General features: G+C 46.2%; 1 protein-coding gene across 2 annotated transcripts in view; it reads right to left on the bottom strand.

The window, feature by feature from the left end:
• PYROXD2 (pyridine nucleotide-disulphide oxidoreductase domain 2) overlaps nt 1–22,870 on the bottom strand; it is a 165,269-nt gene that overhangs the window by 98,127 nt on the left and 44,272 nt on the right. For both annotated transcript variants that reach the window (XM_073552820.1, XM_073552821.1), the window contains exons 2-4: nt 14,567–14,586; nt 11,064–11,157; nt 8,783–8,856 (exon numbers count right to left, since the gene is read on the bottom strand). In XM_073552820.1, the coding sequence (XP_073408921.1) occupies nt 8,783–8,856; nt 11,064–11,157; nt 14,567–14,586 (188 nt within the window). The remainder of the gene's footprint in view (nt 1–8,782; nt 8,857–11,063; nt 11,158–14,566; nt 14,587–22,870) is intronic.

Genomic DNA, 22,870 nt, shown 5'->3' with positions numbered 1-22,870 from the left:
TTTTGCCACAGGTAGATCCATTCTTTTTTCTCTTATTGTGTGGCGATGAGAATTCATCCCTGTTCTCAGTTTTTGCCCGGTCTCCCCCACATACAGACCCCCAGTTGGACATTTAGTACAAATAATTAAGTACACCACATTAGATGTGATGCAGCTGAACGTACCTGGGATCTTGTAGTCCTGATGTGAGTTGGGGGATCTTTATCTTGTCTGTGGTCATTATAAATGGACAGGTTTTACATTTTTCTGGTTGCAAGGAAAGGTTCCTGCAGCTGTTGGAGAGGACAGGGAGCATCTGACAACGATGCTTCTTAAATATGGGGGCTGCCTAAAACACAGCAGTTGGGGAGTCTGGAAATATGGATTGCAATCGGACTTTTTGTCCTCAGGTCCCATCAGGCCTCTGGCCTACTACTGCTTCATTGATGATATTTTAATCATCTGGACGGAGTCTGAGCCACAGCTAAAGACATTCCACGAACAGTTTAATCAATTTCATTCCACCATCAACTTAACACTCAACTATTCCAGCACGGAAATTAACTTTTTAGACTCCATCATTAGGCTAAAGAACAATGAAATAGAGACATCCCTGTATCAGAAGCCAATCGACCATCCAACATACCTTAAATGGGACAGTTTCCATCCAAAACACATAAAGAACTCTATTATCTACAGCCAAGCCATCAGATACAATCGTAAATGTTCCAACCCCATGGATAGAGATGAAAACCTTGGTCGCCTCAGAAAAACCTTTTTCAATCAGGGCTACCATCCAAGAACAGTTGAAAACCAAATTACAAGAGCCACCAGAATATCAAGGAATCACCTGCTACATTACAAAGCTAAAGAAGAGAATAACCGGGTGCCTCTAGTAGTCACCTACAATCCAAATCTGGAGGTGCTAAGGGGAGCTGCACGGAAATTACAACCTATACTGCAAAAAGATGCCCGATTACAGTCCATAATTCCAGATCCCCCCACTGCTGTGTTTTAGGCAGCCCCCAAATTTAAGAAGCATCATTGTCAGAAGCTCCCTGTCCTCTCCAACAGCTACAGGAACCTTTCCTTGCAACCAGAAAAAATGTAAAACCTGTCCATTTATAATGACCACGGACAAGATAAAGATCCCCAACTCACATCAGGACTACAAGATCCCAGGTACTTTCACCTGCATCACATCTAATGTGGTGTACTTAATTATTTGTACTAAATGTCCAACTGGGGGTCTGTATGTGGGGGAGACAGGGCAAAAACTGAGAACAAGGATGAATTCTCATCGCCACACAATAAGAGAAAAAAGAATGGATCTACCTGTGGCAAAACATTTTTGTATCCCCGGTCACAGCATGATGGACATTAAATTACTTGTATTAAAAGGTAACTTCAAGTCTCAGAAAAAGAGAAGAATCTCTGAGTACAAATTTATTAAAACTTTCGACACATTCAGTGCAGGTATTAATGAGTCGCATGGATTTATGTCTTTTTACATCAATTAAGGAATTTGCTCCTCAGACCTTCTGGGGTCATCACAACACAGAACCAGACAATCAGAGGGCAATAAAACCTTCACACTGCTTATCTATGAACTGCTCCAATATTTATGCTTATACCTCTCCCACAATGACTATTCCGCTTCACATCACTTGTCTTATCTATTGAGTTATTTATGTGCTGTCTTGTGTATAAATACTGTATGTTATTCTTGAGATTTTGTATTAGTCTAGCCTGATGAAGAGACCTGCGTAGTATCGAAAGCTTGCAACTTGTTACCATCTTTTCAGTTAGCCATTAAAAAGTATCAACCACTGAGGACTCTCAATTCTAAATATTCAAGTAAAAAAGAAAGCATGCAGGATGGTGCCGTTGAAGCTCTAAAAAAATATAGGGAGAAAAATACCAAAATACTAAAAAACTAATTAAAGCTGCCAAAAAGGAAACAATAATTTTATTTCTATAGAGCCAACATATTCTGCAGCACATTACATTTTAGAGGGGACTTGTACAGACAATAAAAGACATTACAGAATAACAATAATCAAATAAATCAACAGATACCAAGAGGAGTGAGGGCCCTGCTCGCAGGCTTACAATCTATGAGGAAATGGGGGGCAACATGAAAAGTGGACAGTAACAATTGCTTTCAATATACGGTCTAGCCATCAATGTAATAAATAGGGGGTTCATGTAATGCTGCACGAACCGGCAACAACCAGTATGTGCAAAAGTACAGACACAGATGGCTATTAAATGCATAAAGGGTGTGAGAAAAGATTATACAAGGTTCCTGGTTTTGAAGAAAATTTTGAATTGGCAACACAGGGATAGTTAGTTAAATATGTTGAGGTGGGTATTGGGGATTAATCGAATTGTCCTGGGTAGTGCATTCCAAAGAATTGGCACTCGAGACATCTTGGAGATGGGAGAGGGAGGTTCGGATTATTGAGATTGTTAATCTTAGGTCTTTAGCAGAATGGAGGGCAGAATGGTTTAACGATTGGTGAGGAATATGATCATGGCTGCAGCATTCAAGACACATTGGAGGGGGTAGAGAAGAGTAAGAGGGAAACCGATTAGTAGAGAGTTACAATAGTCCAGACGAGAGTGAATAAGAGAAACAGTAAGAGTTTTTGTAGAGTCCAAAGTGAGAAAAGGTCGAATTCTAGAAATGTTTTTGAGGTGTAGATGACAAGAGCGAGCCAGTGATCGAATGTGGGGGGCAAAGGAAAGCTCGGAATCAAGTATGACCTCAAGACAGCGGGCATGTTGCTGGGGAGTAATAGTGGAACCACACACGGAAATGGCAATGTTGGGCATAGGTAGGTTAGTAGAGGGAAGAAACACAAGGAGTTCAGTTTTTGACAGGTTCAGTTTCAGATAGAGAGAGGGCATGATGTTAGAGACAGCGGTAAGACAATCACTGTTGTTTTCCAAAAAGGCTGGCGTGATATCAGGAGAAGTGTATAATTGGGTGTCATCAGCATAGAGATGGTACTGGAACCAAAATCTACTGATTGTTCGACCAATAGGGGCAGTGTACAAAGAGAAGAGGAGGGGGCCTAGGGCTGATCCTTGAGGAACCCCAACAGTAAGGAGAAGGTGAGAGGAGGAGGAACCGGCAAAAGATACAGTAAAGGAGCGGTCAGAGCGATAGAAGGAGAACCAGGAGAGAACGGTGTCCTTGAGGCTGACGGAGCGCTGAGATCCATGGTTGGGGCCTGCACTCTTTGATTGAAGCGGGAATGAAAAGTGTCAAAGAGACTTTAGGATTGTTGGACAGTGAAGTGATGAGGGTGTTGAAATAGGTTTGTTTGGAGAGGTGAAGGGCAGTGTTGTATGTTTTAAGAATAAACTTACAATGGTTGAAATTTTCACCAGATTGGATTTTCTCCGCAGACGATCGGCACACCTGTAGCACCGCTGTGGGAAATGTGTTTGTAGTGTGTGCCAGGGTTGTCGCCATCTGTGCCAAGTTGTTCTATGTGTAGGAGGTGCGGCTTCATCCAGGGCAGTGTTTGATTATAATGTTTCAGTGCAGAATCAGGACATGAGAAAGAGGAGATTGGGGCCAATGATGACTGCAAATTCTTCATAGGCTCCTGGGGGTTAATGGTACGTATATTTCTATAACTGTGGAAAGTGGGGGTGACAGTGATAGTTCTTGATGGAGAATGAAAGAAGGTTGTAGTCAGAGAGCGGAAGAGTGGAGTTGTTAAAATCATACACTGAGCAAAGCTGGGAGAAGACCAGGTCCAGGAAAATTATCTCTTCATGCGTACAAGTGTTAGTAAGCTGTGAAAGGCTGAAACGAGGAGGTTAGAGATAAGAGATGAGTGGCAGATGGGGAGAAGAGAAAACCAATGGGGATGTTAAAGTCTCCCATGATGAGGGTGGGGATTTTACAGGATAGAAAATGTGGAAGCCATGTCGGGTATGAGAGAAATGTAGTCCACCATATTGTCAGCAGCGGCGGTGGTGTCTGTTGGATCCAGGTTTCAGTAAGAGCCAGAAGGTTAAGAGAATCAGAAAGGAACAAGTCATGGATGAAGGAGAGTTTATTACACACTGAGCAAGAACTCCAGAGGGCACAGTAGAGACAGAAGGAAGCAGTGAATATTAATGAGATTGGAGGGGTTTCTGAGTGTAGTAGGTGAAGGGTTTGACTTACTATAACATGAAGGGCCAGAGTTGGGAGAGCTATCTCCTGGGACAAGGAGAAGGAGGATAGAAAGAGTGAGGAGATGGTTAAGTGATTTGTGAGCACGTCTCTTGTGTTGTATGGTGGGAGTGAATGGATTTGTGCAGTTCAGCTCTGTGAAAAGAGCGTGAGTGCTGTACATAGGAGAGGAGAGGACAGAGGGGCTGATAAGGATGGAGTGTATAGAGTTTGTGCAACGATGGTGGATGTGAGTGCTTGCAGCAGCCAGGATATAAATTATCCACTGCCCCCTCACCACTACTGGAGCTACCGCCTCACCATCACTGGAACTGCTGTAACCCCCCATCCTACTGTCTCCTTCCCCACCATCCTGTAGCATGTAAGCCCGAAAGGGCAGGGTCCTCTCTCCCCTCTATATCAGTCGATTATTGTTAGTTTGTTTACTGCAAGTGATATCTGTAATTTGTATGTAACCCCCTTCTCATGTACAGCACCATGGAATCAATGGCGCTATATAAATAAATATTAAAAATAATAATAATAATTTAAATGCATATGGTGCATATTTGCTGCAATCCAAATGATCTGGAGATAGGTTTCTATTATGTGTTTAATATCCCTGTGCTCTGACATCACTCTGTTTTATCCCTGTGTTGTGACAGTACTTAGTGTATTACTTCTGTACTGTGACATCACTGTGTCTATTATCCCTGTGCTATGATATTACTGCATGTATTATCCCTGTACTGCGATATCGCTGTTTATTTTCCCAGTGCTGTGACATCACTGTGTTTATTATCCCAGTACTGTGACATCACTGTGTGTATTATTCTTATCCTGTGACATCACTGTGTTTATTATCCCTGTACTGTGACATCACTGTGTTTATTATCCCATTACTGTGACATCACTGTGTTTATTATCCCTGTGTTGTAACATTGCTGAGTGTATTATTTCTCTACAGTGACATCTGTTTTAATTATCTTAGTGCTGTGACAATACTGTGTGCACTATCGCTGTACTGTATGTCAATTGCCTCTTCAGAGAGGAAGAGGACTTCTAGAACGCTAGTGCCACCTATTGGAAGTAGTAATCCTAAAAGTGAATATCGACCCTTTAATGAGCATTGCCTTATGATTATGACCAAACCAGGTGTTTCGGCATATTGCCCCTCAGCAAAGGCTTAAGACTGGGATCTAAGGGGTAAGGTTTCAATTTTTGGAGAGTGACAAGCCAAACCTGGCACTTCAGAGTAATTCTGGTTTGCCTTTTATCATAAGTCAATTGACAAGGCTTGTTAAAGGGTTGATATTGACTTTTAGGGTTGTTACTTCCAATAGGAGGCACTATGGTTCCAATGTTCTTCTTCTCTGAAAAGACAATTTGAATGTTTAATTTCCAAGATGAGCATGCATGGCGTATAAATCTCCTCACTGTGACATGCCAAGCTTTGCTTGCCACTCTCCACAACCCTTAGATCCCTTATCTCTGTACTGTGACATCTCTGTGTTTATTTTCCCTGTACTGTGACAATACTGTGATTATTATCCCGGTTCTGTGCGATAACTGTGTTTATGATCATGGTACTGTGACATCACTGTGTTTATTATCCCTGTACTGTGACATCACTGTGTTTATTATCCTTGTACTGTAATATCATTGTGTGTATTATCCCTGTACTGTGACATCACTGTGTTTATTATCCTTGTACTGTAATATCATTGTGTTTATTATCCCTGTACTGTGACATCACTGTGTTTATTATCCCTGTACTGTGACATCACTGTGTTTATTATCCCTTTACTGTGTCATCACTGTGTTTATTATCCCTGTAATGTGACATCACTGTGTTTATTATCCCTGTACTGTGACATTACTGAGATTATTATCCCTGTACTGTGACATCATTGAGATTATTATCCCTGTACTGTGACATCATTGTGTTTATTATTCCTGTACTGTGACATCACTGTGTTTATTATTCCTGTACTGTGACATCACTGTGTTTATTATCCCTGTACTGTGACATCACTGTGTTTATTATTCCTGTACTGTGACATCACTGTGTGTATTATCCCTGTACTGTGACATCACTGTGTGCATTATCCCTGTACTGTGTCATCACTGTCTTTATTATCCCTGTACTGTGACATCACTGTGTGTATTATCTCTGTACTGTGACATCACTGCATTTATTATCCCTGTACTGTGACATCACTGTATGTATTATCCCTGTATTGTGACATCACTGTGTGTATTATCTTATTATCCCCGTAATGTGACATCACTGTGTGTATTATCTTATTATCCCTGTACTGTAACATCACTGTGTGCATTATCTCTGTCCTGTGACATCATTGTGTGCATTATCTCTGTCCTGTGACATCACTGTGTTTATTATCCTTGTATTATGACATTACTGTGTTTATTATCCCTGCTCTGTGACATCACTGTGTTTTTTATCCCTGTACTGTGACATCACTGAGATTATTATCCCTGTACTGTGACATCACTGTCTGCATTATCTCTGTCCTGTGACATCACTGTGTTTATTATCCTTGTATTATGACATTACTGTGTTTACTATCCCTGCTCTGTGACATCACTGTGTTTTTTATCCCTGTACAGTGGCATCACTGTGTTTATAATCCCTGTACTGTGACATCACTGAGATTATTATCCCTGTACTGTGACATCACTGTGTTTATTATCCCTGTACTGTGACATCACTATGAGCAATATCTCTGTACTGTAACATAACTGTGTTTATTATCCCTGCATTATGACATTACTGTGTCTATTATCCCTGCTCTGTGACATCACTGTGTTTTTTATCCCTGTAATGTGACTTCTCTGTTTATTATCCTTGTACTGTGAAATCACTGTGTTTATTATCCCTGTACTGTGACATCCCTGTGTTTATTATCCCTGTCATGTGACATCCCTGTGTTTATTATCCCTGTACTGTGACATCCCTGTGTTTATTATCCCTGTAATGTGACATCACTGTGTGCATTATCCCTGTACTGTGACATCACTGTGTTTATTATCCCTGTACTGTGACATCACTGAGATTATTATCCCTGTATTGTGACATCACTGTGTGTATTATCTTAACATCCCTGTATTATCTTATTATCCCTGTACTGTGACATCACTGTTTGCAATCTCTGTACTGTGACATCACTGAGATTATTATCCCTGTACTGTGACATCACTGTGTGTATTATCTTATCATCCCTGTATTATTTTATTATCCCTGTACTGTGACATTACTGTGTTTATTATCCCTGTACTTGTGACATCACTGAGATTATTATCCCTGTAATGTGACATCACTGTGTGCATTATCTCTGTCCTGTGACATCACTGTGTTTATTATCCTTGTATTATGACATTACTGTGTTTATTATCCCTGCTCTGTGACATCACTGTGTTTTTTATCCCTGTACTATGACACCACTGTGTGTATTATCCCTGTACTGTGACATCACTGCATGTGTTATCCCTGTACTGTGACATCACTATGTGCAATATCTCTGTACTGTAACATAACTGTGTTTATTATCCCTGTATTATGACATTACTATGTCTATTATCCCTGCTCTGTGATATCACTGTGTTTTTTATCCCTGTAATGTGACTTCTCTGTTTATTATCCTTGTACTGTGAAATCACTGTGTTTATTATCCCTGGACTGTGACATCCCTGTGTTTATTATCCCTGTAATGTGACATCACTGTGTGTATTATCTTATTATCCCTGTACTGTGACATCATTGTGTTTATTATCCCAGTACTGTGACATCACTGAGATTATTATCCCTGTATTGTGACATCACTGTGTGTATTATCTTAACATCCCTGTACTATCTTATTATCCCTGTACTGTGACATCACTGTTTATTATCTCTGTACTGTGACATCACTGAGATTATTATCCCTGTACTGTGACATCACTGTGTGTATTATCTTATCATCCCTGTATTATTTTATTATCCCTGTACTGTGACATTACTGTGTTTATTATCCCTGTACTTGTGACATCACTGAGATTATTATCCCTGTAATGTGACATCACTGTGTGCATTATCTCTGTACTGTGACATTACTGTGTGTATTATCCCTGCTCTGTGACATCACTGTGTGTATTATCCCTGCTCTGTGACATCACTGTGTATATTATCCCTGCTCTGTGACATCACTGTGTGTATTATCTCTGTAATGTGACATCACTGTGTGCATTATCCCTGCTCTGTGACATCACTGTGTGTAATATCTCTGTAATGTGACATCACTGTGTGTATTATCTCTGTAATGTGACATCACTGAGTGTATTATCCCTGTATTATGACACATACACTAGCAGAACATTGCCCCATCGCACTGCCTCTGCTGCCTTGTCTTATTCCCATAGTGCATCCTGGTGCAATAACTCATCATTAACCCGGCCATAAATATTACAAAAAATAATCCGTACTCCATCTCAAAAGGCCATCTTCTTCTCTTGCTTAGATCCTCATGTTTTTCACATTTCTGATCACTTGCTGCCTAATATATCTCCACTCTTTGAGAAGTGCCATTGTTGCCTACCAGTAATGCAAAGCACAAATGTGAAAATCACCTTTAGTTCCAGGTCCTTGTAAATCTGTGGTCTCAGGAGACTGAGGAGATAGGACGCTCGTGAGAATTTAAAACCTATTTAAAACAAAAATGCTATAGAAATCAATATTTTACATTTAACCACAGACATATATAGATGTTATTGACATAAATGACCACTACATAGAAGTTCTACAATTCTCCAGGTTTTTTTTTAATTTGGGCATGGTATAAAACTAATATTTGGTCACTGTGTGGCAGTGTACAGTAATTTGAGCATTGCATAGCAGTACAATTTTGATACCACTTGGTGTTTTATACTATGCATATTTATGTATATATTATATATATATACACTGCTCAAAATAAAGGGAACACTTAAACAACAGACTATAACTCCAAGTAAATCAAACTTCTGTGAAATCAAACTGTCCACTTAGGAAGCAACACTGATTGACAATCAATTTCACATGCTGTTGTGCAAATGGAATAGACAACAGGTGGAAATTATTGGCAATTATCAAGACACACTCAATAAAGGAGTGGTTCTGCAGGTGGGGACCACAGACAGTATCTCAGTAACAATGCTTTCTGGCTGATGTTTTGGTCACTTTTGAATGTTGGTTGTGGTAGCATGAGACGGACTCTACAACCCACACAAGTGGCTCAGGTAGTGCAGCTCATCCAGTATGGCACATCAATGCGAGCTGTGGCAAGAAGGTTTGCTGTGTCTGTCAGCATAGTGTCCAGAGGCTGGAGGCACTACCAGGAGACTGGCCAGTACACCAGGAGATGTGGAGGGGGCCGTAGGAGGGCAACAACCCAGCAGCAGGACCGCTACCTCAGCCTTTGTGCAAGGAGGAACAGGAGGAGCACTGCCAAAGCCCTGCAAAATGACCTCCAGCAGGCCACAAATGTGCATGTGTCTGCACAAACGGTTAGAAACCAACTCTATGAGGATGGTTTGAGGGCCCGATGTCCACAGATGGGTGTTGTGCTCACAGCTCAACACCGTGCAGGATGCTTGGCATTTGCCACAGAACACCAGGATTGGCAAATTCGCCACTGGCGCCCTGTGCTCTTCACAGATGAAAGCAGGTTCACACTGAGCACATTTGATAGACGCGACAGAGTCTGGAGACGCCGTGGAGAGCGATCTGCTGCCTGCAACATCCTTCAGCATGACCGGTTTGGCAGTGGGTCTGTAATGGTGCAGGGCGGCATTTCTTTGAAGGGCCGCACAGTCCTCCATGTGCTCACCAGAGGTAGCCTGACTGCCATTAGGTACCGAGATGAGATCCTCAGACCCCTGGTGAGACCATATGCTAGTGCGGTTGGCCCTGGGTTCCTCCTAATACAGGACAATGCCAGACCTCATGTGGCTGGAGTGTGTCAGCAGTTCCTGCAAGATGAAGGCATTGAAGCTATGGACTACAGCTACAGAAAAAGAAATCCGGCACTCCCAAATGCAGAAAAAATAGTTTTGTTTTATTCACAGCTTAATAATCCACACGGTGTACATTCTATTTGCTACGTTTCGGTCACTATCATGGACCTTCTTCAGACATGTGGAGCTGTGATGAGAGCAGGAGGAGGAACAAAGCGCTGACAGCGCACTGCACCATAGAGATACAGCATATCTCTGTCAGCGCTTTGTTCCTCCTCCTGCTCTCCTCACAGCTCCACATGTCTGAAGAAGATCCATGATAGTGACCGAAACGTAACACATAAAAAAATAAAGTATAAAACTAAAATAAAAGTTTTCAAAATAAAAAAATAAAAATTCCAATTTGTCCCCAGTTAAAAATAAGGAAATCAAAAAAAGAGTTATATTATGTATAGCCGCATCCATAGAGGTCTGAATTATCAAAATATAAAACCCATTTAACCAATAGGATAGATGGTATAAAGACAAAAAAAATCAACTTGCAAAACGCTTATTTTTTTGGACGCAGCATCTCCCCTGCAAAATAATTAAATAAAAAGTGATCAAAATGTTGTATTTATATACAAAATTGTATCTCAGCAATGGCAAAAAACCCCCCACAACAAACATCTAAAAAAATGATTTTTTTCCCAGTATTTTATTTTGATTTATTTTTTCTGGGTTTTCAGTACCTTGTACTGAATGGGTTCGCTCAAAACCACAACTCGCCCTGCAAACAAAACCACAAGTTGGAGTAAGGAAAGAACAAAACAAGCATGCAAAAAAAAAAACAAAACAAAAACAAACAGAAAGTTGCCTGATCATGAATAGGTTAAATAATCAGCTCTGTGTATAAACAATTTAATATAGACTCTACCTGGGATAATCTCCTCAGTTACTGCTGCTCCACCAATCACATGGCGTCTTTCAAGAACTACGCAGCTCACCCCAGATTTCTGCAGATACGCTGCCTGCAGAAAAAGAGAATAATCTGTGATAGAAGGATGCCTACAGATAAATCCATACAATCCACTTACATTGGTCTCTGTCCTTATGTCAGCTTCTAATCCAATTTAAGCATTTAAGGTATGTATACACTATTTAAAGCGAAGTTCCAGAGTCGGAAAAAAACATGTCTGATCATTTAAAAAAAAAAAAAAAGAAACAGCACCACACCTGTCCTCAGGTTAAAAGTGGTACTGCAGCCCTGTTTTATTCTCTCCACTGAAGCTAATTTGTAATGTCAGACATACCCACGGACACGTGTGGTGGCACTGTTACTGGAAGAAGGCAGGCAGGTGTGGTTTTTTTTTAATAATGTACAAGCATATTAAAACCTGGAAAATGCTAGTCAATAGGCTGTTCAGATCACAATTTCTTTTGTTCGGAGTGAATGTCCGGTCAGTACAGCATGTACTACTGTCTTCCGTATTTTGCATGCAATTCGCCAATTCAATTCTAGGGGTACACCAAAAAAAAACATGGATTCCATACAGAACACCAGTATAGCATCGAATTTTTAAATATACATTGCAAGTCTTAACATATCAGTCTGTATTTGGTTTTGTAAATTTTAGAATTATAGAATAATAGAATCGTAGAGTTGGAAGGGACCTCCTGGGTCATCAGGATTCGCTAAAACATCCCAGACAGCTGTCCAGCCTCTGTTTGAAGACATCCATTGAAGGAGAACTCACCACCTCTCGTGGCAGCCTGTTCCACTCATTGATCACTCTAACTGTCAAAAAGTTTTTTCTAATATCTAATCTGTGTCTCCTCCCATTCAGTTTCATCCCATTGCTTCTAGTCTTTCCTTGTGCAAATGAGAATAAAGATGATCCTTCTGCAGTGTGACAGCCCTTGAGATATTTGTAGACAGCTATTAAGTCTCCTCTCAGTCTTCTCTTCTGCAAACTAAACATTCCCAAATCCTGCAACCTTTCATCATAAGACAGGGTTTGCAGACCGATCACCATTCTGGTCGCTCTTTTCTGAACTTGCTCCAGTTTGTTGATGTCTTTTTTAAAATGTGGTGCCCAAAACTGGACACAATATTCCAGATGAGGTCTGACCAAAGAGGAGTAGAGGGAAATAATGACTTCACGTGATCTAGACTGCTTCACGTGATCTAGTATGCTTCTGTTAATACATCCTAGAATTGAATTTGCCTTTCTTGCTGCTGCATCACACTGTTGACTCATGTGCAGTCTGTGATCTATTAGTATACCCAAGTCTTTTTCACATGTGCTGTTGCTTAGGCCTATTCCTCCCATTCTGTATATGCTTTTCTCATTTTTATTGCCCAGATGTAGTACTTTGCATTTTTCCCTGTTAAAAACCATTCTGTTAGTTGCTGCCCACTGCTCCAGTTTATTTATATCTTTTTGAATCCTCTCTCTCTCTTCTCTAGTATTAGCTATCCCTCCTAGCTTTGTGTCATCAGCAAATGTAATCAGTTTACCCTCAATTCCTTCATCTAAATCATTGATAAAGATGTTGAACAATTCAATTTTATTAAAATACTGATGTATAATAGATGTAATACATATAACAATACAGATAAAAAATCGTCCATTTTTTCGGATGAAAATTGGACTATTTTGTATACGCTCGTGTGAGCTTAGCCTTAGGGAATGGTAATGACAGAATTAGAACAAATTAGCTTATGAGGGGTGTGCCTCAGCTGGGAAGACAGGGAGTGTTTTTAAGTTATTACACAGCTATGAATTCTATTTGCTCTTATATATTAATTTCTCATATATGGAATGCCTATATTTATAAAGTGCATAAATATAAGAACACTCTGGGAAGCCCCTGGAGATTATTGGCAATCACATGCCTGTGCACTTCTTCTGTTCTCACTGGCTGCAAACTGCATCCCAGAAACTTCTTAGTTTTACTTCTATACAAAGTTTCAACCTAAAAAACATTGGTTGAGTATCAGACCCCTAAGTTTTATCTTTGTGAAGACTCCCAGCTAGTATAGGGGGTCTTGTATGTCAGGCAATATTCAGTGGGAAAAGGTTGTGCAAAATATCTCTCCTCCAGAGGAAACACAAACAAACAAACTAGACATCCTATAAGTTAGTGTCCAATGGTTTAATGAGCTTTGCATTTTGACTATGTATGTTATCCACTCCAAGGCCTTCATAAAAGGAAAAGACAACGATCTGTAGACAACTGTCTCAGGGGTTATTGCCCCTCATCAGGCCACAGCAGCTTACTGGTTGGCTGGTTGAGAGGCCATTGATGCTACAGGTTTGGATAATACTTGTGTTTAGTCATGTTGCAAAGCTCGGTAAAAGGTCGAATATTGACTTATAGAGAAGCTAGTCAGTACTAGAAAGATGGTTTTCCTTTCTTCTGATGGCTCGATCACTTACATACCAAGATGGACATTTCTTCCTTTTGAGCCATGATGCAAGGCTCAATAAAGGGCTGTGCATTGCCTTATGGAGTTGCTGCTTCCAATTGGTGATACTAATAAGATAGATTCCCTCCTCCTGGAGGAGAGATAATTTGCAGACGTTTTGACTCCTCAGAGCTTTGAGACTCCTTACACTAATGAGAGGCAAAACCCCCGAAACAGTTGTCTATAGACAAATTACTTAATCCTTTTGAAAGAGATTCGGTGATGATACAAGGCTCCTTACAGGGCTATTCCCAACAAATCAAGCAATCGTTTTAGTTGGAAAGCAAATAACTTGCTGATCGATGGGTGTCTGGCTGATGGGATTCCCAACGATACGGGATATGGAGCCCTAATTGGAGGAGAGGTCAAGGATGCACATCTCCGCTTCATTCAGAGCCCTGATCTTTGGATCACCAGAGGTCCCAGCAGTCAACACACTTTTTTCCCATCCAATGGATACATTTAGTTTGTAGAGAATAAAGAAAATAACTATTAAAGGCTTGACTTACGAAGGAGCTGCCTTCAGTAGGGGGCACTAGTGAGATAGTTTTCCTGTTTTCTGGAGGAGAGATGATTTGCAGACTAGCAGGATAACACTCCAAGGCAAGTAACCAACCACATTTGTATTTCCCTCTGCCATCACACGTCAGATTCATTACTTAGCAACATTTTAATCGTCTAACATCGAATGACCTTTTTACGACGCAAAATCCTTGAAAACATGAAGACAAATTCTCTATAGATGCAGAATTATTGATATTTAAGAAAAATGCGGACTCAGTCTTTTTTTTTTTTGGATAAGGCAAAGGGCACAGTTAATAAATGACCCTAACTGTAATGTACATTGTAGATGTAAGCATCTTATATCGGGGGTTTCCATGCGGTCAGCACTTCTTTACCAACACTATGAAACCAGAGGGTCACATATAGGGGGAAACCTATGTAATAAAAAATGTCACAAAACTTACCGCTACCAGACCGTTGTGTCCTGTGAAGTAGAAAACAAAATACATAATTACACACAGAACACTAAGAAGCTTCTCATATATTTACAGAATAAAGATGCGTAGAACTAATAATATCACATAATACAAAAACTTTTACAACTTTGCTTGATACTTTCTGTTTACTGCAGCACCATTTTTCAATTTTTCAGCTTGCTCTCAGTGAATGAGATCTGGTTTTTAGCCACTAAATGTAACTTGCTTGATATGTATGATATTTGGGATTTAAACACATTCACATTTCAGCACCATTTTACTATAAATAGCGACCCTGATGCAGCGTTGTATCTCTTACTGGGCCGCTTGCTGCAATTTTGATGAAATCCCTTTTTTATATTCTGCAGATCTCCCAATTCTCTGAATCCTGAGCTGTATATTAACCCGCCCATGACACAGATTGGAAGCTTTCTATGTACACTGTGCATAGGCAGAAAGCTACCAATTAGTGGTGAAGGTGGGATTATACAAAGCTGATGAATATGGAAAACTACACGGCAACAGGTTTACTAGTCATCTAGTGATAATCTCCTGCTGATAAATACAGGATGTAACTCAGCATCAATGCAGGAAATAATGTAATGTATGTACACAATGACTGCTCCAGCAGAATAGTGAGTGCTGCTCTGGAGTATAATACAGGATGTAACTCAGGACCAGTACAGGATCAGTAATGTAATGTATGTACACAGTGACTGCACCAGCAGAATAGTGAGTGCAGCTCTGGGGTATAATACAGGATGTAACTCAGGATCAGTAATGTAATGTATGTACACAGTGACTGCACCAGCAGAATAGTGAGTGCAGCTCTGGGGTATAATACAGGAGGTAACTCAGGATCAGTAATGTATGTACACAGTGACTGTACCAGCAGAATAGTGAGTGCAGCTCTGGACACACCCAGGAAGAGGAGGAGCGTCGCAGCTGAGCTCTGCAGGCTAGGGTTTTGCTAAGCTCCTGGGAAGGGAGGTTTTTTTTTCCTGCAAGGACTTTCCATCTGCCCCCTTCCCAGGAAAGAGGACTCTCCCTGGGACTGAGCGCCGGGGCTGTGCCCCTGGCTCCCACCCCCCGGCAAGCCAGCTGGGGGTGGGGGGGCCTCATCCACCATCAGGAGGCCCAAGGCACAGCCAGCCAGTCCCAGGGATGGGGAAAAAGCAGACCCCAGGGGGCCGCAAGGCTCCAGGGTCCGGGACCCCTGAAGTGAAGGCTGTGGCGGGCCCTTCCCCCGGAGGTGCAGCAGAGGTTAGGCGGGGCCCCCTCTTAACATCTGGGGCTCCAAGGCTGCGGGAGAGCCGGCTACCACCTACGCCTCCCGCATCCATGCCCACCTCTCCGAATATGAGGAGGCTGGGAAGCAGCTGAGGAGACTTCGGGGGGAGTTGGAGGGAGCCAGGATAATATCTAAAAACAGGCTCCGTACCTCAAAGAGAGCGGAGGTCGCCGCCACAGTCCAGCATCTGGAAGAGGAGATTCGGGCCCTGGAGGGCCGGCGAAGTGTCATCATGGCCGGCAGCAGCCCCTTCCAGGAGAAGCTGCGGAAAGAGGAACGGTTCAGGGCCATGGCCAGTGGGTTTCCTGGGGGTCAGGAGGCCCCACCCAGGTGGAGGAAAGTGAGAAGGAAGAGCAAGATGGCGCCCACGCTACACCCGGGCCGCCTCCACCTGAAGACCTGAAGGACACCAGCAGGAGTCAAGTAACATGCAGCGGGATAGCCCCTGAGCAATTGGCCCTCCCGCTGGACTCCAGTAACACGGAGGAAAGCGGGAGCGAGGGGGAGGATGGAGGGAGTGGGAGTAATACCGAGGGGGGCTGCCTCATCCTCAGGCAAGTGCGGCAGATGGAATCCCCAGCACGGTTTGGCACGCTGTTGTTTGGGGATGAAGTCTGCCCGGAGGATGAGGCAACCGGGAAGAGGAGAAACAGGAGGCACAGGCGTAAGGCCTCTGAAGGCGTGGAGGAACAACTGGTTTTTGCTCCTCTTCCCGGGGCCCCTCTGTCCCGCTGTGTGGAACCCGCTACCCACCCCGGCTCGGGCCCTGTGGTGGGTCCGCAGCGAGGGAGCAGGGAGAGAGATGACTGTTGTGACCTGACTGTCGCATCTGGTGACAGTTCAGACCAGGGCAGCGACATGGAGGTCGGTGCTGGTTGTGGTGTTGGTGGTGGTGTCCAGGCTCAGCCCTCGGTGGCAGGGGGGGCTGGCCTGGCACCAGGTAAAGTTGGTACAGCCAGGGCCGCACCTCCGGCGGCGAGTGCTGGGGCTTCTGGACCCCCCACGTACGGATCCGCTAAGTCTGGATCGCTAGTGGGGGTCCAGAAGTCTAGGAAGGGCGAACAAAAAATCAAACGACAACTGAAGCGGTGCAGGGAGCTGGGAGCTGGTCGGCCCGTGGTAAGAGCGGGGTCTCCGGCACGTCGACCCAAAAGGGGGTCCGTGCGGGGGGCTCCGCCGCCACTGGGCGACGAGGGGGAGTGGCCGGCCCTGCCCGTGGCAAGTGGTGGGCACAGAGTGGCGGCGGTGGTCTGCGAGGGGGCGGGGCCTCCCTGAGTGTTGCCCGGCCTGCAAAGGCTGTGGCATGCGGGGGTGGCGTGTCCTCCTCGGCCGCTGTCCCGCTCGCTATGTCCGCATCACCTGGGGGGGGTGTGGCCTCGCAAGGGGTCACTGCTCTGCCCGTGGTGGCCGTGACTGGCGGGGGGGCGTGGCCACAGCAGGCCCGCTGCCCTCTGTCCCACCCACCCTCCCAAGCAGTGCAAGCAAGCTGCCCCCAAAAGCTGGCGGGGGGTTGTCGCGGTCCCCAGCCCACCTACCTTCATCTGCGGGTGCGGGGACTCTGACGCCCCCTGGCAAGCTGGCGGAGGGGGTGAAGAAGGATGCAGGGCAGGGAGCGGTGCCAGAGGCCGTCCCTGCCCAGAGCAAGGAAATCAAAAGAAACTCTGAAAAAGAAAAAAAAATGGTGCTGGAGAAACCAGGAGCTGCTGCTGCTCCCAGGCCCAGCCAGGGCAATCTGCAGTATGTCATCAGGCACTTAAAGGGGCAGCAGCACTCTTGGCCAGTAAGGGCAATCATGGAGCACCTGGCCAGCTAGGGCCCCCAGCAGGTGGGAGGGAAAATTGCGGCAAAGGAACTGTTAATGCTGATATAAATAAAAATGTAAATATAAATAAAATTGGTGCTGAGGGGTATGAGGAGTGCGTGAGTGAATGTGAGAGTGGGGTGACTGATATTTTTGAGGAGTTGTTTGCGGACGTGAATGGGGATGTGAGTGACATGGATGAGGGAGTGAATGTGGCTGAAAGTGCTGGAGTGAATGCTGGGGTGAGTGGGAATAATAGAGTGAATGGGAGAGTGAGTGGGAGGACGAATGAGGGTGCAGGCACAAGTGGTGGTGGGAGGGCTGGCCCATCTGCCCCCCAGCCGCGAGACCCCAACGTAACTATGCGGGGTCCGCGGCTGGGGGTCAGGGTGGTCCTGGGGGGGTCTCCTAGCCTCCGGGCTCCAGGGACGGCGCTTTGCACCACCGTTTCCTGGAGGCCCTTAAAAGGGGAGAAAGGTCGGTAACAGTAGAGGGGAGGAGAGTGGACCTCTCTTTCTGGATAGAGAGACATGGCCTTGCTGCCTTCCAAAATCAAAGGGAGGGAGGGAGGGACTGTTTGGTCTCTCCCCACAGCCAGGCAGGGGCTGCCAAGAAGGAATGTGGTCCGTCTTAGGTGGGGGGGGCAATGAAGCTAATCCACCCAGGAGCAAGGTGGTGGAGCTCCTCCTAAAGATGGGCTTTGGGGCGAATGACATTTTTGCCCTGATACATCCTTCGGTGTGCCGCTTCTTTGATGTCAGTTTTGTGCGGCCAGAGGGGCTTAAGCTCTTCTGGTCGAACTACGAGCTGGTGCGAGAAGAGCCCGGATGGCGAGACTTCGTTGCGCAAGCGGTGTCTCGCCAAAATGCCATCAAGCGAGTGACCGTGGTGACTTGTAACGAGTCGCTCGCAGGCGTGGACATAATGACGTGGCTTTCTCGTTACGGGGAAGTCACCGAGGTCCCAAAAAAGAACAGGGACGAATTTGGCATCTGGTCGGGGGGCTGGACCTTCATGGTAAAGCTGAAGGTTTCCGGAGGCACGGTCACCCACATCCCTTCCTCGGCGTTCTTGGGAAGGGACAGGATCCTGGTCTTCTACCGGGGGCAACCGAAGGTCTGCCACAAGTGTGGCGACCCCACCCACTTCAGCGCCAGCTGCAAGGTGCAGAAGTGTGCATTGTGTGGTGGGGTAGGCCACCTGGCCGCCTTGTGCAAAGACATTCGGTGCCACCTGTGTGGTGACCTAGGTCACCCTCTCAGCCGCTGCCCTCGCTCTTTCTCTAATGCCGCCGCAGGCCCAGTGGGGAGAGACCGTGGGGGGGCAACCCCTGGTGGCGCTTCTTCTGCTGTGACAGGTGGTGGCGGAGGAGGAAGGGCTGAGGGGCCAGTGAGGAAGGGCAATGCTGCAAGGGGCCCCGCGTACCAGCGGAGGCAGGAAAAGCGCCAGGGAGGTAAGGGACAGGTGGAGCCTCGGGCAACTGGGGCGATGCCTGCTCCTCCCTCCAGGCCCGTGGCCAAAGCCTCTGAGGCCCTGGGGGAGAGTGCGGTGAGTGAGGAGATCAGGAGGATGGAGAGAGAGAAGAAAGCAGCTGACTCAGATGACTCCTCTTGTTATGAAAGTGTCGACGAGGATGTCAGAGAGCAGCCTACAGCATCAGGTGGCAAAACCAAGCGTGCCAAGCGCAAAACGGGGGGGGGAAGAAGGCTGACAAGCCTTCAAAGTCTCCCCCGTCCCCGACCACCAGGGTGCACACGGAAGGGTCCGCTGACCCCCCTCTGATCAGACTCTCCAACCGGTTCAGTGCCCTCGGAGGTTCAGATGATGAGCTGCAAGACGAGGGTGCTGGGCTGGGGGGTCCTTCGGGGGATGGCGGAGTCCGTCCCTCAGGGGGAACTGTTCCTCCTGAGGGGGGGGACAGACCTGGAACCCGGGGGCGAGGACACCGGGGGGGTGGGATGGACACGTCGGGAGCTTCCCTGAAAAGGAAGGTGTCTGACCCCTCCCCAGGTGGAGGTGATAGCGGGGCAGGGAAGAAACTGGCCATCCAACTTGATCACCCATGATGGCTGAACTCGCCCCGTTGACGCTGGCGTCCATTAATGTCGCCAGCATTAAGTTAGATGCGGCTCGCTTCACGGCCTTTTATTTTTTCTCCCGGATTGAGGCAGAAATTTTATTCTTGCAAGAGACCAGACTAACAGACATGGGGGCCATCTATAAAGCATGGAGGGAGTGGAGGTGCGGGCCCTCATACTGGTCTCTTGTGGCCGAGCCGTATAGCGGGGTGGCAGTGCTTTTTAAGACTGCAGCTGTTGAATGCCGACGGGTTACTGAGTTGGAAATGGGGAGGTACCTGATCCTAGATGTCTTCATGAGGGGACAAGAGCTCCGGCTCATCAACATCTACGGCCCGCAGTCCAAGTGGGACCGCAAATGTCTCTTCCTGAGGATCAAGCCCTTTCTTTTTACGATCCGGCAGGTGGTCTTCGGTGGGGACTTCAACACCATTGCTTATGACAGCGTCGCGCTTAATAGCATAGCTAGTGAAGCTCGCCTGGTGGATGTCCACATCCGGCACACCCCAGGCCACGGGGGTTTCACCTACCATAGGGGTAGCAGTAGGTCTAGAATAGACAGGTTTTTTTTGAAGGAGGACGCCATCTTTTCTGCTGTGTCCGCCGTTGAGGTGGAGTTCTCCGACCACTGTTTAATTTTCTTTTCTCTGAATGTTGCAGAGACTCCTCGGATGGGAAGAGGGCTGTGGAAGCTCAAGTCGTCCCTGCTGGAAGAAGCGGAGGTGAGACAATCCTTCGAGGATTTTCTTCAGAGCCAGGTACCGCTGTTGGATCTCTGTAGTAGTAAATCAGAGTGGTGGGAGATCTTCAAAAAGCGGGTGGCGGGGTTCTTCCGTCAGCTCTCGAACCTCAGAAGTTTGAACAGGCACCGCTTGTATCAGGCTCTGGGGAGGAAACTCGAGCAGCTTGTCTCAACTGGAGGTGACCGTGAGGAAATCTCCAGAGTGAAATCTTTGCTCAAGAGGTGCCAGTATGATAGACACACATCTTTAGTTTTTGAGAGGGACTTCGGGAAGTACCGCTCGCCCGACCCTTACAGAAACTGTAAGATGTCAGTGAATTGTAAGATGGTGACAGGACTGATCGACAGTACGGGGTCCCTGAACAGATCCAAATCAGGGATACTGGAGGTGGTCAGATCCTTCTACTCGCGCCTCTTGGAAAAGAAGGATCTGGATCGGGATAGGATGTCAGCTTTCCTGACTGAAACCGTCCCTGAGCCAGGGGGTGATCCCTCTCTTGGTGTTTTGGCAGAAGAAATTAGGGAGGAGGAAGTGAGACTGGCCATTGATGGGCTTCGGCCCAAGAAATCGCCAGGTCCGGATGGCTTAACATCCGAGTTTTATAAGACTTTTAGGGACTCCTTGGTCCCCCTCTTGACAGGGGTCTTTAATGAGTGTCTATCCTCAGGCACTCTTCCCGACTCAATGAGGAAGTCAGCCCTAATTATTCTGTCAAAGGGTAAAGATCCATCCCGTATCGAGAATTGGCGTCCCATAGCGCTTCTCGATACGGACCGGAAGGTTCTGGCCAAAGTGCTGTTTAATCGGCTGGTGAAGTTTGCACCCCGGCTCCTTTCAGGGGACCAGCATTGCTCTGTTCCAGGCCACAGTACTTTTAGTGCTGTGCTCGGTGTCCGGGAGGCAGTGGAGCAGGGTAGGGCAGGCCACTGGAAGGGGTACTTGCTGTCGTTAGACCAAGCGAAAGCCTTTGACCGGGTCAACCATGAGTACCTCTGGTCCGTCCTTTTGAGGTATGGTCTGCCTGGGAGGTTTGTAAAATGGTTAGCGATCTTGTACCAAGGGGCTGAGACTTTTCCACTGGTGAACGGTTGGTCAGGTCGCCCTTTTGAGGTGGGTTCTGGGGTCCGTCAGGGCTGTCCGCTGAGCCCGCTTTTATACGTGTTCGTGATCGATCCCTTCCTAAGGAGGGTAGATCGTGGACCATTGGCGGGAGTCGGGATGGACCAGGCAGGCTCTGGGTCCTCTCTGAGTGTGGTGGAGTACGCCGATGATGGTTCCCTTTTCGTGTCCTCAAGGGGGGAGGCGGATTGGGTCATGTCAGAGGTAGTGCGCTACTCGGAGGCATCCGGGTCCATGATCAACCGGGATAAGTGTGAAAGTCTCTGGCTGGGAGGGGGATATCCTAGTTTTGATCTCCCGGACATCCTTCCAGGGCCCCAGGCCACCGCCAGAATTCTAGGCATCGAATTTGGCCCCGGGGACTACTCCCAGCAAAATTAGGAGGGCAGACTTAAGATCGCCGCCCAAAAGGTGGACCAATGGAAGGGTTGGTCTTTGACCCTAAGGGAAAGGGTTGCCCTGGCTAAAGGCTTTCTGCTTCCCTTGTTAATTTACCTAGGCAGCGTGTGCATCTTGCCAGAACCTTTCTGGACACGGGTCTACAGCCTGTTCTTCCAGCTGTTATGGGGGAATAGGCTCAACCTAATCAAGAGAGAGGTCACATACCGCACGAGGAGACTAGGTGGGTTGGGTATGGTCAACCCGGTAGTGTTCTTAGTGAACACCTTTCTTAAAGTCAACATTTCCAACCTCTGGCTAGAGAGGGCTCCTCCGTGGGTAGTCTCCTGCAAGGGTTGGCTTCGGCCCTTCTTCCAGGAATGGGAGACAGGAGGGCAAGTGAAGGACCTCCGCACACCTCATGGGCATCTCCCGGCTTATGCTACCCCGGTTCTGAAGGTGATCCGCCGGTGGGGTCTGGGAATGTGGGAAATCAGGACCATGTCGCGGCAATGCCTTGACAGGAGGGTTCTGTTGACCCATTTCCAGAAGCCCCTGGCCCTTAAGGATTGCCCAGGCCGGGATCTGGAGGTGGGGCTTGGGCTTTTAAATTCTAAGCGGATCCCCACGAAGTTTTGGGACTTGACCTGGCGCTGCTTCCACGGGAGGCTGTATGTAAAGGATAACTTGAAGTGCAGGAAATCCGATGATCGGGGTTGTCCCCGTGAGGAGTGTGGCGGCGTGCTGGAAAGCATTGAGCACTTCCTGCTTCAGTGTCCCTTTAATGCAGAGGTTTACAACGGTGGGGGCTTCCATACGTTGGCCGCGGCTGGCGTCCCTCTCCTATGCCGAGTGAGCCTATGGAGCGTTCAGAACTCTGGG

The sequence above is a fragment of the Dendrobates tinctorius genome, unplaced genomic scaffold, assembly GCF_039654945.1.
Source record: "Dendrobates tinctorius isolate UK_male_01 unplaced genomic scaffold, ASM3965494v1 ptg000196l, whole genome shotgun sequence".
Taxonomy (NCBI): domain Eukaryota; kingdom Metazoa; phylum Chordata; class Amphibia; order Anura; family Dendrobatidae; genus Dendrobates; species Dendrobates tinctorius.
The sequence above is the reverse complement of the archived record's forward strand: the minus strand, read 5'-3'. Positions and strand labels throughout refer to the sequence as shown.